The following is a 17,500-nucleotide window of genomic DNA, read 5'->3' on the forward strand; positions in this document are numbered from 1 at the left end:
GAGAACGAAAAGTCACATCAGTATAGGCTTTGTCTAGCAGATGATGAAATTCTATATGCTCGCCATTGAAACTAAATTAATCCAGCAATGTTTTTGACAAAGAACAGAGAAAGAAAGCATGAACTTCAATTAGCTTTTGTTCTCTTGATAATCAGTTGATTAAGTTTGTTGAAGAAAGGATGTTGTTTTCCTTTCCTTTTCTTTAGCCGCAGAAGGTAAAAAAAAAAATTCCTATTCCATTTTCCATTCCCAATTTTCCTTTCTCCTTCCCTCTTCTCATTTCCCTTTTTCCTATTCTCCGTTCCCAGCATTTATCATTCTCAATTTTTTTCCCGTTAAAAAGTAATATGATTATTAAGTCGATGAAAATTGCGTAATCAGTACCTCAAGTTTTATCTTCTCTTGCTCTTGATAGGCTTTGGCGGCAATTTCTCGACTCAAGTTCTCGTCAAAGTCCTTTAATTGTTTCAGCACACCCAAGTATTGTTGCATTTTTCTCATAAGTTCCTGTGATAAAAGTAGAACTTTCGCTTACATCGTTGCTTTGTCTGTTGGTTTTCTTTGTGGTAACTACCAAGAGATTATAAAGTTATATTCTCTTGTAACAACATAATAGTTACTAAGACCAAGAATCGCAATGTACTTGTATTAAAGGAACTGAATTTGGTTTGTATTTTTTCGCTGTCCGTGAAACTATTAACGTCAATGAAAAAAAAAAGGAAGACAGATTAGAAACCTCATTAATTTGTCTCATTTCTGGTCTGAATTTTTAATTCCAAGTAAAAAACCCTATTTACCGGATGAAACTCGAAGAACACAGCAGCACAAACTTGTTTAGCTCCGGTGGCACGAGCTTTGTAGTCCTGCTCAATCTTTTTGTAACCTGCTACAATGTCATCGAACATGACTTTGGCGCCTTCCTTTCCATGGAGCTGGTCGAGGATTGGATCCAGGTGTTGCTTTTTGAGTTGCTTCAGGAGAGCGTTACAAGCCTCTCGCGTAAACTGATCATTCTCAGTCTGCCACATGACATAATCTCGGTCAGCAAACGACTGAGAAATAAAAAAATAAAAAAAAAGCCCTTTTATATTCACAGTAAATACCAGTGTTCATCTTTCCGTGCTGTTGTTTGTTCCCAAACTTTAACTGGACATTTATTTGTTGTTTCTGTGAGTAACTTGTGCCAAAATAATTGAAATTTAAGAACATTTTCCCCAGTAAGTCCAACAATGAATGCTGGGAAGCACTGTAACTATTATTTCGTGGCATTCATGGTTGTATAACCAGACAGTTACTAAATATTTATCGCTCATAAATTAGAGTTAGGTCAGTTAGATGCCGCCATGAAATTAACAAGCAGTAGCCTCCACCTGGCGCGGAAACGTGCACGAAAAACAGTCATCAGAAAATGTGTAACGACAAGCGTTGGCAAAGCTTTAGGAAAGTCTTGAGCCTCGTGGAAAAGAACCAAGGATATTCCATTACCTTGGAAATGCTTCTGCACAACCTATTGCCGCACTCGATTTCGGACCAGGTACTCTACTGCTTTTAGATATTTCACGAAGATCCAAAACTTTGAGTGAAATCATAAAGAGTTTGTCCTGTTTGAATTCTATCACATATCGAAAATTTTATCAATCCCCACAAAAATGTTGGGAAAATAATGGACGAATTTTGCAAAAGTTCGTCGGCATCATTTTATTCCAAAGTACTGAATGAGGAATGATTAAACAATGTGTTAAAACTCCTTACCGCCAGTTCGTTCAGGTACCTCTCGGTTGTAATAGAGGATGTTTCGATCGTTTCAGCTTGGAACCGACCAATTGTTTGGTCAAATGCAGTTTCATGACATTTACGAATGTCTTCGGAGTCACAAGGCAGCTGATTGGACAGTTTTGAATGCACGAGGGTGCTGTAGACATTAATGGCTTCGTACGTTGCTTCAGAACATTTTTCTGCTACAAATGTGTCCCAAGCTGACTGGACATTAGGAATCACTACAGGAGTGTTGATGGCCTGCACGTAAAGCTCAACCAAGGCAGCCAAACCTGGAAACAGAGTGGGTCATCGAGGGATTAAAATTGTCTTTAAGGTTAAGGACATACTTAATTAGAAAAGTGTACAGTGGACAAAAAGTGTAAAAACATGGCATAAGATTGTGACTCCCATAATTCAAGAAGTAGGCCGCGACTTAAGATTCTAGAGATTAAGCTAATCCCTCGAAATTTTTCTTCAAAACTAGTAATTTTCGTCGGAAAAATACATAGAAATCTGAGAGAAGTTATGAGTTGCTCTCTCACGGGAGAAGAATTCTGTGTCCTCTTGAGGGCCGCTCGCACTCACACTGTCGTTGTTGGAGCAAAGTCTTATTCATTGGGACAACTTCATAATAAAACTGCGAAATGTTAAAAAATGTTTTACTTTCTTACATGGCGCACGATAGCTTTTCTGTCTCTTCTTTGTTCAGCCTAGTTCTCTTTTTGGGCACAAAATCCTTTTGTCAAAGGGTTATTGTTTTACTCTTCCTTAATGAAGAGGATGGACGAGCATTTGTTTTAACGAGAATTTTTTCCAGTGTAAGGTCGACTACCACTCTCTGTTTGAGAAATAAGCCCTACTCCTCCATGAACGGTCAGTAGAAGGTTTGTGATCAAAAAATCGGATCGTTCGTGTCAAAGTTACAGAGTGCATACGTTGGTTTTCACGAATAGGCTCCAAGAACTAGTTAAAAAACGTGAGAACCCTTTTTGCGCAGCCGAAGTCATTTTCACATGCTTTCCAAGTGCTTTTTAGCAACCTTTTTTTATGGTAAAATTTACATCCATATGAAATTTTCTTTTGGAATACACGTTAAAACCGTTGGAATACCGTGCCTGTATTTCACCAATGCAAGCCCCTAAGTACACGCAGAATATGTCTAATTTACGAACTTTCCTCACCCCTCCGCTTATCCCTCTACCCCTAAAGTCTGATGTACTTGTTAAAGGATACTCCAATCCATTGAGGTCATGTCTGGTGGGAACCCCTGCTGAGTTGTAGAATTTGATACACGACTTCCACTTCGTTATGATGCTAGGAGCCAATAGAAATATAAGATTTACATGGAGAAATTTTGGTTGCATTTTTAAATTGAATGTGTCTGAAGGTAAGTGAAAAAGACGTGTAGCCATCCTCGATTCAGTCGTCTTTTTACCGGTGTGGTTTTCGAGTCGATTCACAATGATTTAGATGGCTCATGAGAGGACGGATATGGCTTTTACTGCAAGTATCATCTCCCGCAGCGTTATTTCCCCGGGTCTGTTAGTAATGTGTGAAAACATGTCAAACTGTAGGAGATCAACTTATCATCGCCAGTCATTGGGGTCCTGGTTAGTGTTGTAATGCGACTCCATAACCTTTCAAACTATAGAGATCAATGTATCATCGCCCTTGAATGGAGTCCTGGTTTATGTTATGAATGTCGTTATATGATTCTTTAATCTTAATAAAAGACGCCATTATTTTGCCTGTTGTCCTGTTGTCTTAACCGGCTTTCAACCACGAGTTGTTTGTTAGTGGTAGGAGTCTCTTTTTTTTTTTTTTTGCGCTAGTAAAAAGCTTTGTGTTTCGCAAATGCTTAAAATCTCTACTTGTACGTGTTTAACATCTCATGTTAGTCATCGCGGCACATGTCCTATTCGTTTGCGCGAATCCCGGCCGTACTGGAAAAAATGCACTTAAAACGAACGACGCACACAAAAGCTCTTTATAACACTTCAAACCCAGTTACTAGTAGTCCGGTGAGCCCCCCCACTCGAAAACTTGCTGCGCGGTCCCTGATGAGGCCTTCTGTGCCACTTGGCTCGAAGAAGTTAGGTGAAGGTGAAGTTGCTACAATGAAACTTAATAATTGACAGAAAATGTTAACTAACATACCTTGGTTTTTCAATCAGTAGTTGTAAGAGAAGGCTTTGGCTTTGGCTTGTGAAAATGATTGCTAATAGATCTTAAATTTCAGAAAAAGGGAAAAGTCTCTGCTTAAACTCAAAACCTAAATGCTGACTCCTAGGTTCAAGCTGGCAGTGTCCTAATACAAAGTTTTTTGAGCCACAGCATTCTTGGTTTATTCCTAAGTTAATTTTTGGCCTTAGCCAGTGGACTGCAAGAGTTATTGTTACAATAGCAAACAGAAACTGGCAAAAGATGAGTCATCTTGGCAGTCCTGCTGATAAAAGATGTGACATCTTCACAACAGGAATACTGATTTGCTAAAGTAACAATGGAAACAAAATGTTATCTTGCATATGCCTAATCCTTCTATTCTTGATTATTTTCTTCTTCTTCCTTTCTTTCCCAATATTTCAACTACAAGAAGGCTTAGGCTCAAATAATTTATCATACCATTTTTACCTACATTTATGTCATTGTAGATCTCATAGTGAACACTAATGTAATAGGGAACACAGTTATGTGGCAGATGATAATGATCAAATGAATAAGTCTACTGAATTCATTTAAAAGTACTATGTTTACACACTAGATGGATGGTACCATTGACGCGGATAAGTCTCAAAACAGGTCAAACCCCATCATTTGGTTGCATAGAAACACACCCAAACTACTGTGTTATGCACCAGGTCTGTTAGTAAGGGCTATTCTTCAGGGTTCTGATATTCAAAATTACACCAGAGTTAAGACAGTGTGCAATGCAGCACTTATTTCTAAGAACTCAGAAAACAACACACCAGAACAGATGGGTACTCAAGGCAACCCACCCAGTTTTAACTTTGTTTATTTACTTTTAGATATGCAAGCAAGTTATATTTGGTTTTACTTCCAATTGGTCAAGAAATTGGCATTGAGAATTTGTAGCTAATGTCTAACATTGGAAAGCCAATAATGATGATAATTAGTTATTATTACAGAAAACTATACACTGAGTTACTGAAAACAACTCATACTTCATATTATAGTTTCTTGCAACCTAAACTACAAGGTGAGGCCTTCATCACTAGCAAGAAAGGTTATGTTATAGGACAGTATGTTCTTAAGTAGAGTATGTTCAAAACTATTGTGTATAGGAAGGTCCTCAATTGAAAGAAAAAGCCAGGTGGCTCTTTTTCTCATCCCTATCTAGCAATACACTTCTTGAATATCTTCACAAAAGTAAATATTGGGAAAGAGCACAACCTCTCCTTGTTGTTTTACTATCCCACTGAATCTTTCTCAATTCAATTTTTTTTCATTTAACCCCTATCCCCTTTATTCCTGACTTCCCCTAAAGGCTACATATTAAGGAGGCCAGTGATGCCATTAGTCCTGTTGTTGTTGGTCTCCTTGTGGTGTTGATGTCCAAGCATTTTTGAGCATTGACAAGTAACATTGGAATTTCTTGCTTTGTAGCTACTTCATGCAGGATTTGGCCAAGGGAATAAACATCACTGGCTTTACTACAATGGGTGCCATTCAGAACTTCAGGAGCAATGTGCCTATAGTGAAAAGTGTACTTCTTTGCTGGGGGAAATGAACTGTCACAGGCCTTTCCAAAGTCTATAATTTGGCCATGTTTATCAGTTACAAGAACATTGTTTGATTTGAGATCACAATGAAGAAAGCCTTTGGAGTGAATGTGAGCGAGAGCATCAGTGATATCATGACAAAAGATCAGCCAGTCTTTGCTCGTCAGTGAACTGTTAACTCTCTCTAATATACCATTGGATTCCTTGCAATACAATAGTTTACTGACTGTTATGGTTGTATTTTCTTCCCCTTTGAACTCCATCACTAGAGAGATAGGCTCTCTTTCAAGCTGGATTCCTATTATTGCAGGAATGTTTTTGTGTGTGAGAGTCTGCATGATTTGTGCCTCCTTTACCATCTCTCTAGTGCTTTGCATCAGACATTGTTTTTCTACCACAAGAACGTTTAATCTTGTGAAAGATTTTAAAATGCACCGGCCATATGAACCCTGTCCTAGTATTAATTCCTTTTCACTGATTGGTTGAAGCTCAGATGGATCAATTAAATTAACAGTGGCAAATTTGCTACTGGGTGGTCCTGATTTTGTATTCCTGTCTCTATTCTGGAATAAAGTAATATTTTATTTTATAAACAGAGGAAAAGTGAAGCTGGTGAGCTTAATAAGATTCACATGCTAGATTGTGTAATAAGTGGTAATAGGACTAAGTAGTCTTTGGTCTGTAATCATATAAGTGATAACAAAATCAGACGACTGCATAGTGGGAGTCCAATTTGTTTATCACGAGTATGATTACAGACCGAAACAGATGACACAAAGTCCTTTTACTAATTAATCATAAAAATTACAATTTCACAAAAATTACAATTTCCAAATTAAAAATATTGCTCAAGGGAAACCAATTCTTGTTTTTGAAGAAAGCCACAATTTAGGAATCTGTACACTGTTTCTATGGCGATTGAAACTAAGGTTGTGATTGGTTGATTTAAACTACAACTTTGAATGTGATTGGTTGACTTAGACTACAATGATGAATGTATTTAGCTTATTGAACAGTTCGACAACAACTTGGCAAGTGAATTTGTGGAAAACAGGAGTTTTTAAAACTAATCACAATCGAGGAAATTGTAACTCCTATGTTAATATATTAATTGGTAAACTTTATCCCTATCATATAATAAACTGCGGCTCATTTGACAAAGTCTCTCCTTGTTTCTTAATACAACCCAAGTATTTTATGTATTCATTTTAGACTTAACTCTAACACTGTTGATAGAGATACACAGAGGGTAGGCATGGTTGCCACAAACAGAACTTTCCAAAATTCCCCGACTATTAAGGCACTGACCTATCCATGATAAAAATTAAATTCCCCGATGAAATGGATGCAAAATGTCCAGCCTCCTCTTCTTCATTAAAACATTGCTGAGATCATCTGAAATATTTCTTCCAGCATGGTATGAAACTCAGTGGTGTAAAAACTTTAATTTCCCTGACTTTTTTCTGACCTTAAAATTTCTATCCCTGGCCATTTTTTTATCTGTATCCTTGATAGAGCAAGATAAACACTACATAGCAAGATGCTATGATGATGAATGAAATCCCGCAAAATCATTTCAGAATGTGGCAATTTCAATTGGGGATTCCCTGCCTTATTTTACGAAAATGACTGTAGTTTTTTTTCATTTCATCATAGAAAGGAGACGAATTTTGAGGGCTGCACTCTCCCCTCCCCTTATGAGTTTATGTTGAAGTCAACCCCAGGACGTTTTGTACAATGCAAGACAATGCTAGTTTGTTTACGTTCAGCTTCAATTCGGTGATATCGTTTTTTGTAACCAACTGCTCATTTTCCGATACCTATTTTATTCTATTTTGACGCTAACCGAGTACCTACCTTGGTTTTGTCCAGGGTCTTTTTATTCTGTTCGACTAATGCTTTCCATTTGCCGTAGTACATTCGCGCCAATCCCTTAGCGCGAGAATATGCATCTCTTTCCTTTTGTGTTCTCATTTCTCTGTTCTCCCTTTCCCTAGCTGTCCTTGACAATCGTTTACGTTTCCTCCTTTGATTTCGCATCCTGCGTTTTTCTTCGATTGTATTTTCCCGAGATTGTCGTGGCATGATTACTTTGCCAACCACGCACCAAGCGCGCGCTTTTTGTTAGCGATCGCCTTCGGTACTCGATTCCCTGTGGCTGAGTTTGTGCCCGCGTTTCCATACCGATATAATGTTGTAGAAAATTTTAGTGGACAGCGGCCTATCTCAACGCGATAAAACGATAAAAAATTAACCGGAAAGCTTTGTTCGCAGTGAATGTACAACTACGAAGAATAAATGTGGATGAAACAGGGTACAAGGTTTATGCAAGGACTACCAGAATAAAAAAAGCAATTGAAATCCTCCAAATGTAAAGTTTTTTTAAATGTAAAATGCATTTTCCACGCGTTTCAATATCACCCGACCTGCCACAGACTTCTGATCAGATTTATTTATTATTCCCTCATCGGTAGTAGTACATCTTGAGCCAATTACGTAAGTGGAAGTCATGTTCATTGACAAAGTTTGACAAGCGATGATGTGTCATTGATGCCTAACATTCCCTAGCCGTCATGTTCATTGACAAAGTTTGACAAGCGATGACGTGTCATTGATGCCTAACATTCCCTCATCGGAAAATTGAGACATGCATAGGTCTGTTGGTGTTCTGGTTCACTTTCAGTTAAACGACATTTCTGTCACAAAATGGCGAGATTATGACGCCTTGCGGTAAGCATATTAAAGCAACCTGGAGCGCTACCAGATACTCCAGAAAAAAAGCCCATACAAAGCCTTAGAAAAGTTTTCTAAGGCTTTGTATGGGACAACGGGAGGTACTTACAGTGCACGCGTTTTCCGTCCTGTCATGTTAGTTTCCCTTCGCAAAATATATAAAGGAAGAAACAGAGAATAAAAAACCGCGCAAATAGCCATAAGAAGGCCAGAAAAAGAGACACACCCATAGATGCATGCACGTGCGACTAAAGCAAGATATGCTACTGTCGTAAGTGAATCTCTTAAAGTCCAGCCCAGAAGAGCAGTTCTACAGCCAAAAAAGCAGTTTTTGAAACGCGCTTCGACTGACAGTCGCAAATCAAAATGGACATTATAACGAATTGAGGGAAAAGTAATGTGACTAATCTGAGGTGGGTCTAACTCGTGTTTCTGATTGCTTAAGTATATAAAGCGGTATTTTGGAATCGTGAATTGAAAAAAAAAAACCCACGACCCTCTGAATTATTGTTGAAACTAACAGAAAAACTGCATTAAGAAAGATCAACGTATGTTAATAAGCATATGTCTGTGCCAAGAAAAACCAGGTCCCTAAATTGATAACCACGTCAACCATAAAAACCGAATCGAACACGAGCAAATATCACTCTGCCTATTTTTATCCTATGATAATATTTTTTCTTCCTATTTTTTTAATCATTGGGCTATTGCGCACTCTCCCAAATGCCTACCTTGAACGTGTGTGGATACAGAACTTTACACCCACATTGGTTAAGTATGTAAAACGAAATCTTTCAACCGTGGATTGTAAAAGAAAAACCTATAACCCTCCGAATTACTGTTGAGACTAAAAAACAAAAACACTAAACATCGACTCCAAGGTCTTTCAACGCTTAGATCAACAATGGCAGAGATGATTGACTAAAACTTTACTTAAATCACTTTTCTTGGATTGAGTCGATAGTTGTTTCAGACTAGAAAATATTTCTTATGACAGAAGTCTAAAATTTCGTGAGATTCAATTGCCAAGTTAAGTCACACTTTGTAAAAAATCACTTTTGTGTGACATGTTTTCTGTTATACAGAAACTTGGAGATCAAATCCAGAACTGGTAATGTTTTGCTTTTTGAGCGTCGTATCATTTTCATACTCTCTTTCTTCATTACCTTAGAAATTTCATGGACTCCAATTATGAAATAAGGTTATATGGGAAGTTGGACTGTCATGATAAAGAATTACTGAAAAGAAAAGTAACAAGTCAGATTACTAATTTAAATCAAAACAGCCCTAACATTAGAACGAAAGATATCTGTCACAGAGGTTAGTGTTTCTACACGTCGTTGATCTGCTAAGCTAAGAGATCATAAAGATAACTTGTACAGGGGTATTCATCACCCTCTCTTCTTTTTTTAAAAAATAGAAATGTATTAAATGTATGAGTTTCATTGTTTATTTGTTCAATGGATTTAATCTAGTAGGATGCAAAAAAGCCCACTGATTTTCGCCTATTTATTTCATAGAAACCTATCTTTTCAATTCTCGCGCTACGATGCTATTTCACAAAGGATGTTTAATTTGTGGAGCCATCTTCAACACATGTTGGATGAGATACATTGCTCCATAACTTCGAGTAAAGGATAAGTTGAAATAGCAATCGGTAATAAGAAGAGTCAGCTACTTACCTACTAGGCTATAAATGGAGAATATAAAAGCGAGATAAAGCTTTTTTATTCAGTTCCACAGATTAAGTGTTGAAATCTTTTTGAATTGGAATTTTTATCATTTATCTGCAACATAGTTGGATCCCAGGGAGAAGTTGCTTGACAGCAAGAGACATTTTTAAGGTTTCCATTTGCTGACCATTTAAGTGTGTCGTTGCACAAGGCGAAGAGAACACACGCGATTACATTTTATTAGCAAATGGAAAGACCTTTCATTCGCTTAACGCATTTTTACCCATTGTAATCATGAAAATCACAATATCCTCGATTGCAATTGGTTTAAAAAAGATTCATGTTTTCCGCTAATTGACTTGCCAAGTTTTTATTGAACAGGCAATAAGCTAATCACATTCACAGTTGTAGTTTAAATCAGCCAATTACATTCAAAGTTTAAGCAAATGAAGATCATCGCAGTATATACTCAACTTAAGCAGTTGAGAAATAAGGCCTGAAAAAAATTCAGGCCTGAACGGGAATCGAACCCATGACCTCTGCGATACCGGTGCAGCGCTCTAACCAACTGAGCTATCAAGCCAACTGGGAGCTGGTCAATTGTGAGTTCCTTATATACCCGTAGATGGAGAAGGTGTGATAAGAATACATGAAAGTCATATATTTGTACTGCGGAAAATACATTTTAAGCAAATGAAGATCATCGCAGTATATACTCAACTTAAGCAGTTGAGAAATAAGGCCTGAAAAAAATTCAGGCCTGAACGGGAATCGAACCCATGACCTCTGCGATACCGGTGCAGCGCTCTAACCAACTGAGCTATCAAGCCAACTGGGAGCTGGTCAATTGTGAGTTCCTTATATACCCGTAGATGGAGAAGGTGTGATAAGAATACATGAAAGTCATATATTTGTACTGCGGAAAATACATTTTAAGCAAATGAAGATCATCGCAGTATATACTCAACTTAAGCAGTTGAGAAATAAGGCCTGAAAAAAATTCAGGCCTGAACGGGAATCGAACCCATGACCTCTGCGATACCGGTGCAGCGCTCTAACCAACTGAGCTATCAAGCCAACTGGGAGCTGGTCAATTGTGAGTTCCTTATATACCCGTAGATGGAGAAGGTGTGATAAGAATACATGAAAGTCATATATTTGTACTGCGGAAAATACATTTTAAGCAAATGAAGATCATCGCAGTATATACTCAACTTAAGCAGTTGAGAAATAAGGCCTGAAAAAAATTCAGGCCTGAACGGGAATCGAACCCATGACCTCTGCGATACCGGTGCAGCGCTCTAACCAACTGAGCTATCAAGCCAACTGGGAGCTGGTCAATTGTGAGTTCCTTATATACCCGTAGATGGAGAAGGTGTGATAAGAATACATGAAAGTCATATATTTGTACTGCGGAAAATACATTTTAAGCAAATGAAGATCATCGCAGTATATACTCAACTTAAGCAGTTGAGAAATAAGGCTTAAGTTGAGTATATACTGCGATGATCTTCATTTGCTTAAAATGTATTTTCCGCAGTACAAATATATGACTTTCATGTATTCTTATCACACCTTCTCCATCTACGGGTATATAAGGAACTCACAATTGACCAGCTCCCAGTTGGCTTGATAGCTCAGTTGGTTAGAGCGCTGCACCGGTATCGCAGAGGTCATGGGTTCGATTCCCGTTCAGGCCTGAATTTTTTTCAGGCCTTATTTCTCAACTGCTTAAGTTGAGTATATACTGCGATGATCTTCATTTGCTTAAAATGTATTTTCCGCAGTAGAAATATATGACTTTCATGTATTCTTATCATACATTCAAAGTTGTAGTTTAAAATCAACCAATCACAACCTTGGTTTCATCACTATCTAAACAATGTACAGACTCCTAAATTGGGGCTTTCTTCAAAATGGAGATTTTTTTCCAATGAACGATGGCAATACTTTTGAAGAAAGCAATGGTTTTGTTTGGAAATTGTCATTTTTATGATTAATTGGTAATAAGATTTCGTGTCGTCCTATTCGGTCTGTAATCATACTCGTGTTGCTGGAATAATTTTCGTTTTGTTATCATGAGGTAGCCCCGCTTGATACGTGCTGGTTTTCACGTGACGTCACTAAATTTCAGACTTCAGAACTATTGATCCTCCTGAGATTTTACTTTCATGATGTATTAGAGCAGCTAAAAACTAATATTCAGACAAATTTTCACTCCAAATGGGTTCTTGGTTTAGTGATAGACTACTCTTGAATTTCTAAGCTTTTGCGTGACGTGGCCTTTACATGACGAGCGAGAGAGCTGTTATGTTGGTTTAAAAGGTGACTTATTTAGGGAAATTCAGCTATCTGAACAGTTCTTGTATTAGAATAAAGTATTATTGTTACGTTTATGAGTTCTTAGAGAGATAAATTCACGCTTTTGTAGCAAAACTCAGTGACAGATGTTTCTGCTGGTTTCCGGCCGCCATGTTGGTGCCCATCTAGGTGGGCACCAGCATGGCGGCTCTATACAAATCTCTATAAATTTGGGAAAAACGTTTCTCCTCATATCTTCCGTAAGAAAAATTGCTGTGACCTGAATCTTGGCGAGAGTCTTTACATATCTAGCTTCTTTCTATTTCCAGATTCTAGACTAAATCGATTGAACGGTTTTTGTTTTTTATTTTGATCTATTTTGAACGGCGTGACACTGAAAACCAGCAATAAAATAGTCCGGACGTTTATGGATACTTTGTAGACTAACTGATTTGAGATACTACAACAGCAGGTGGAGGTGAACCTCATCCCTGGTACAGTGGGCAGATCTTGATGAATACCAAACAGAAATAATTTTACAGAAATACACTCGTTTCCTGACTGGAGAGCTTAAATAATGTGTCAGTGAAATTAAGTCAACCAGAGAGTAATTCCGTGACTCAGTACTACTACTTGTCACGCAACATTCAACATGTCCTCAAGGAGTCACGGAATGGTTCTACTTCAGTATTTCATCGTTCATTTCTCTTTCTTTTTGTGGCATAAAGGTCATCGATAATATGTTGAGCCAAGCTATTACTACTACAAGGAGCGATCAATAACAATGAAACATATTTCTGGAACATTCAGCACTTCCGGCTTGCGTTAAAAATTAACTTTCCACGTGACTGGCAAGCTTGAGTGGAGTGCAGAAGCGCGGCTTCACAGTCCTTTCGTGAAATTAAAAGTAAACAGGTTCGCGTTCCAGCGAAAGAAACCTTGTGTTTCCTTCTTTCAGCTCGGCTCTGAACTTGTAAAACAGTTCGTTATGTAAATTTCATTTCTCTAAGTTGAAGTTGTACAACAGCTGTTGCTCAGTTTCATTAAACACGAGCATGTGCAATCGTCGAGTAAAGAGGAAATAGAGGTAAGGTTCTGCTTTGCCAACTTAAGAGAGAATACATTTATGAGATGGTTTTACTGGATGTCAAGAATTCTAACTCTTGTACGCTTGATAAAATGTATTATTGCATAGTTTAGAGCTGCTTAGAAGAATTTTGTAGATTGGCATTTACAATTATAGTTGTTTATGAGCATGTCAGCAACCTTTAATGCTTCATCGTGAAAGTTGTCTATGTCATCATGTTCCTGTTTATTTATATGGAGCTGTACGTATGAATTCTTTTTTTTCCAGTATCTCATTGTTGTTTGGTTGTTCGTTTAATTTATTTCAATTAATTGAGACTGTTCTTTTAAAATCGACGAACTTCGAATCCATCGGTAACAGCTTGCATAGAGTGCATCGATTTCAACGCAATGGGTATCGTTTAATCGACACCCGTTTACAAATTAAAGCTAAATTTACCACATTTATAAGCATCTAGGCCAGCAGAAATATTCTTTATATAAGTCAATCGAAATGTTAAAGCCAAGACACCCGATATGAAACGTTACTTAAACCTGATTCAAACATTGTACACTGTAAATCATAATTCTGGAATATCATTCGCTGAAGTGAGTTCCTTAGAGTTGTTTTAATGTGAAAAGCAGTCATGATCGCAACTTTGCCCATTTTCCTTTCCTAACAGTTTATAAATTCTGAACTGTCGCTCACTTTAGTATTGACTTTAATTGAATCATCTCTATCTTAAAGTCAATTTTGATATATTGAATTTGCCATTTTGAAAACAGTTTTGGATCTTAATTGTACCTTTTGCTGCCGTAATTGCTGTTTCAAATGTCACTGCTATGACACTGTAGAGTATATATTAAGTTTGAATCCCAAAATGGTGTGATAAGTCTACCTGTAGTTCTAATTAACTCTCAATTATGGCTTCACTTCAAACAGCTCTTCTCTGCCCAGTCAGTTTTGTTCCCTGTTCATTCTGCATCAAATGCAAGGGAGCATAATTTGTAACTTCTTCATCCTATTAGTCTGTTACCTCTGTGTACTGTTTATTTTACTTTAATCTGGTACTTTTATGATTTTAATTTTTAACTTGTGGACTTGAAAGTTGCCAGGGCCTACAAGCTTCCTGTTATTAATCTGAGCTACTCTGAAGTGCTATCTTGCTTCTGTTTTTATTTCATTGTTAACTCGGGGTCTAAAAATAACTTTTTTTAACCTGGGCACCAAGTGTCATAAACAATTAGATTCAGTCACCATTTGAGGCAATGATTTGGTTGCTAAGTCTCAATGATTCCACAAAAATGCTCTCTTCAATTGTATTACAAAAGAGTTTAAAAGATCATGACGATTTGCTAAAAACCGGTATCAGAAGTTGATGTAATAAATTATGGATTCATTTCTGCATTCCTGAGTGCTGGTTTGCATGAAGAATACTGAGAAAACCTTAAATAGATAACTGCTAGCATTACTAACATTAACATTTTAGTTGCAAACAGTCAATTTTCAGTAGCATTGGCATCCAGCTCAGATTGCAATTTTGCACCTTGTCTCTATGAACTATATTTGTGCATATTTTCCTTTGGAATTTTGTTTGTGATATTTTGTCTTTGTATGCATCTTTAAAGTATGTGTATTTGCTTTTAACTTTTGTAAACCATGCCTCTGAGAATCATCATGTTGCAAGAAAGTACCCTGTTGAAACATTAATATTTAAAAAACAAGTAAGTTATGAACTTTATAAATGGCTGACACAAGTCATCTACTTCACCATTTCATTGGTGCTATTGACAATTGTTTTTGATGGTTGTTTTTCTCAACTGATTCAGAGATGAGAGCCTGTTTTCATTGCATATCCATGTGTTCAGGAGCAAAAAACCAAAAAAGGAAAAAAATGTAAATTGAATGGTTATTCCATTTGATAAATAGATTTTGTGTTGCCATGTGATTGTTTAGTAATAGATCATGGTTGAAGTCAAAATGTGTAAAGAACAAAAAAGTGCTGCTCCAGGCACAGTAGTGTGTGCCATGGATGAACTTACCACATTTTGATATAACAACCAATCAAAATGTGTGTATAATTCAGCTTATCATATAACTAATGATAATTGATCCATACGTGTTTTACTTCCCTGCAGCTGAGTTCCAGAATATTCTGAATTGGGGTTAAATTCCATTCCAACAACTGCAGGTGTTCTGATACTTGACTGACTGAACAGCCAGGAGTTACAGTGATTTTGGCACAGAACAGTTATTTTTCCAACAGCTGGTTGAATTTTTTGCTGTCCGCCAGATTAATCACTACCCAGTAGATTGATGTGAACACAATCAGCCGCACAATCTACTGGGTCTGTGGTTTATCTGGTGGATGGTATTATTGATTCAATCCAGCAACAGCAAGTAACTGAGAGTTTAATTCAACTACTGCTACCATCTCACAGGAGAAGCAACTTGAAAAGTAAGTGTTTATCTTGTATGTATAATTGAAATAGAAATAAACTTATGCATAGCAAAATAAAGACAAAAATAAATATAATAATTATGCTGATAATAATGATAATAAATAGACCTTCAGCCAGCAATAGAGCTTCTAGTCTGCCACAGAGTATATCAACTGATTACCACAACTACTTGATTTGAGCTCCAATACACAGTACATGTACATGTGTAGGGATACATTGTTGACCAGTATGATGGTTAACATTCTTAACATTCTTTATGATAACATCATGTTCTATTTTATATGTAAACAAGTATTAGCATGACATAGCATAGTAAGGTAAGAATGTTCAGGAATAAAAGTACATTACAGACAATTCACAGAATCAGAACAGAACTAAGCTTAGGTGTACTAGGATTTCATTCCACTCATTTTGAGTCAGCCAATGAATGAGTTGTCAGTAATCAGATACTTGTGTTTGCACAAAGATTTCTGGGATTGCCATGGGACAAACATTGCAAGTTGTTAGAAGGAAATATATGGCGAAAAGTTGTTTTGAGGTCCAAAAAAATGATTTTGGAGATAGATCAACACTTTTCAGCCAAATTTTTATCAGAAATGGATTAAGATAGTGTTGATACATAGGAAGTGTAAGTTTTTATTTAAAGAAACACGAAATGTGCTCCAAAACAATGGGTAAACTACTCTGAGCCCAGTGTAAGGTTTATGGCAAAATCTGGCATAGGGTAATGATCTTGAAGTATTACAAAATTAGCCATAGATGACTAGGAAATAACTCGTTAAAATCTTTTCAGTTATATTTAGGCGTGTGAAGCCTGTATTCATACTTTTTTTTAAAATAAACAAATTACAGTGTCTGAAATATACCTTCTTAAAGAAGAGAAGTCAATGTCAGCAGAAATGGAAATAGTTTTTGCAGAGCTGTTGATTTTCAGTGGGAATAAATAAGTGATGAGGAACATGAGGAAATCCTTAGGTAAAGTGATAGCTTGTTTGAGAAAAATCAAAAGGCTTTTGAGCAGCCACTCAACTCCTCCTCCAGTTGTGCAACACTCCTTAAATGACTCATTTGTACCTACTGGTACTCATCGTTGCAGATGAAATGGTTCAGATTTGAACCGATTTTTAACACTGATGCTTCTCATCAATCACAACAAATAAACAATGCAGGTGTTTAATCACTCATGATCAATTATATGCTCAAGCAAACCATTTCAATCTTTTGCTGCCTTGATCAAGGTAACTGTTGTAACACTCTTTTGTATTACCAATTAAGCCAAGGAAAAAGCTAGAAGTAGCCTTAATACATGTGAATAGAACTCAAAAGGCTTCATTCACTGTAGCTTAGATGTTTTCCAGGCTTGATGTTTTTAATGCTTTTTGTAATCTTTCATAATTAGTCAGTTGGCCTCTGAACTACAATCTGTTTGCATGGTTTTTCTGTCCACTGGAGCTCTCACCTTCCCTTAGCTGAGGCTCCACAAGGCATTTGGTATGAACACTGTCTGCTTCTGAGTACATGAGAAATATATAGCTCATCATCTGATTTGGAGTCATCAACTTGATTGAAAGTCCTGGCGGATTTCTTTGACACACTTTTTTCCTTTGTGATCTGATCTCTTCCATTACTGACATAGGCTGTGCACATTGTAACAAATAAATCTTTTTGCGACACTTGTTAAATTTTCCTAGAGGCAGGAAATTGATGTGCATTGTTTCGTGGGTTTTCCACCGTCTCAGCATTGGTACCTTTTGCATGATGTCAGAT

General features: G+C 37.1%; 1 protein-coding gene across 1 annotated transcript; it reads right to left on the bottom strand.

Moving 5' to 3' along the window:
• Nucleotides 1–5,001: 5,001 nt before the first annotated feature.
• Nucleotides 5,002–8,001, bottom strand: LOC149048985 (tyrosine-protein kinase TXK-like). Its single transcript, XM_089201456.1, has 2 exons — nucleotides 7,356–8,001; nucleotides 5,002–6,061 (listed from the first exon to the last, which is right to left on the bottom strand). The coding sequence occupies exons 1-2, from the start codon at nucleotides 7,581–7,583 to the stop codon at nucleotides 5,258–5,260; spliced, it is 1,032 nt and encodes a 343-aa protein (XP_089057582.1). The 5' UTR covers nucleotides 7,584–8,001; the 3' UTR covers nucleotides 5,002–5,257.
• Between the last annotated feature and the right edge of the window lie 9,499 nt (nucleotides 8,002–17,500).

This window comes from Pocillopora damicornis, chromosome 3 (assembly GCF_964200805.1).
Source record: "Pocillopora damicornis chromosome 3, jaPocDami1.2, whole genome shotgun sequence".
In the NCBI taxonomy this organism is placed as follows: Eukaryota; Metazoa; Cnidaria; class Anthozoa; order Scleractinia; family Pocilloporidae; genus Pocillopora; species Pocillopora damicornis.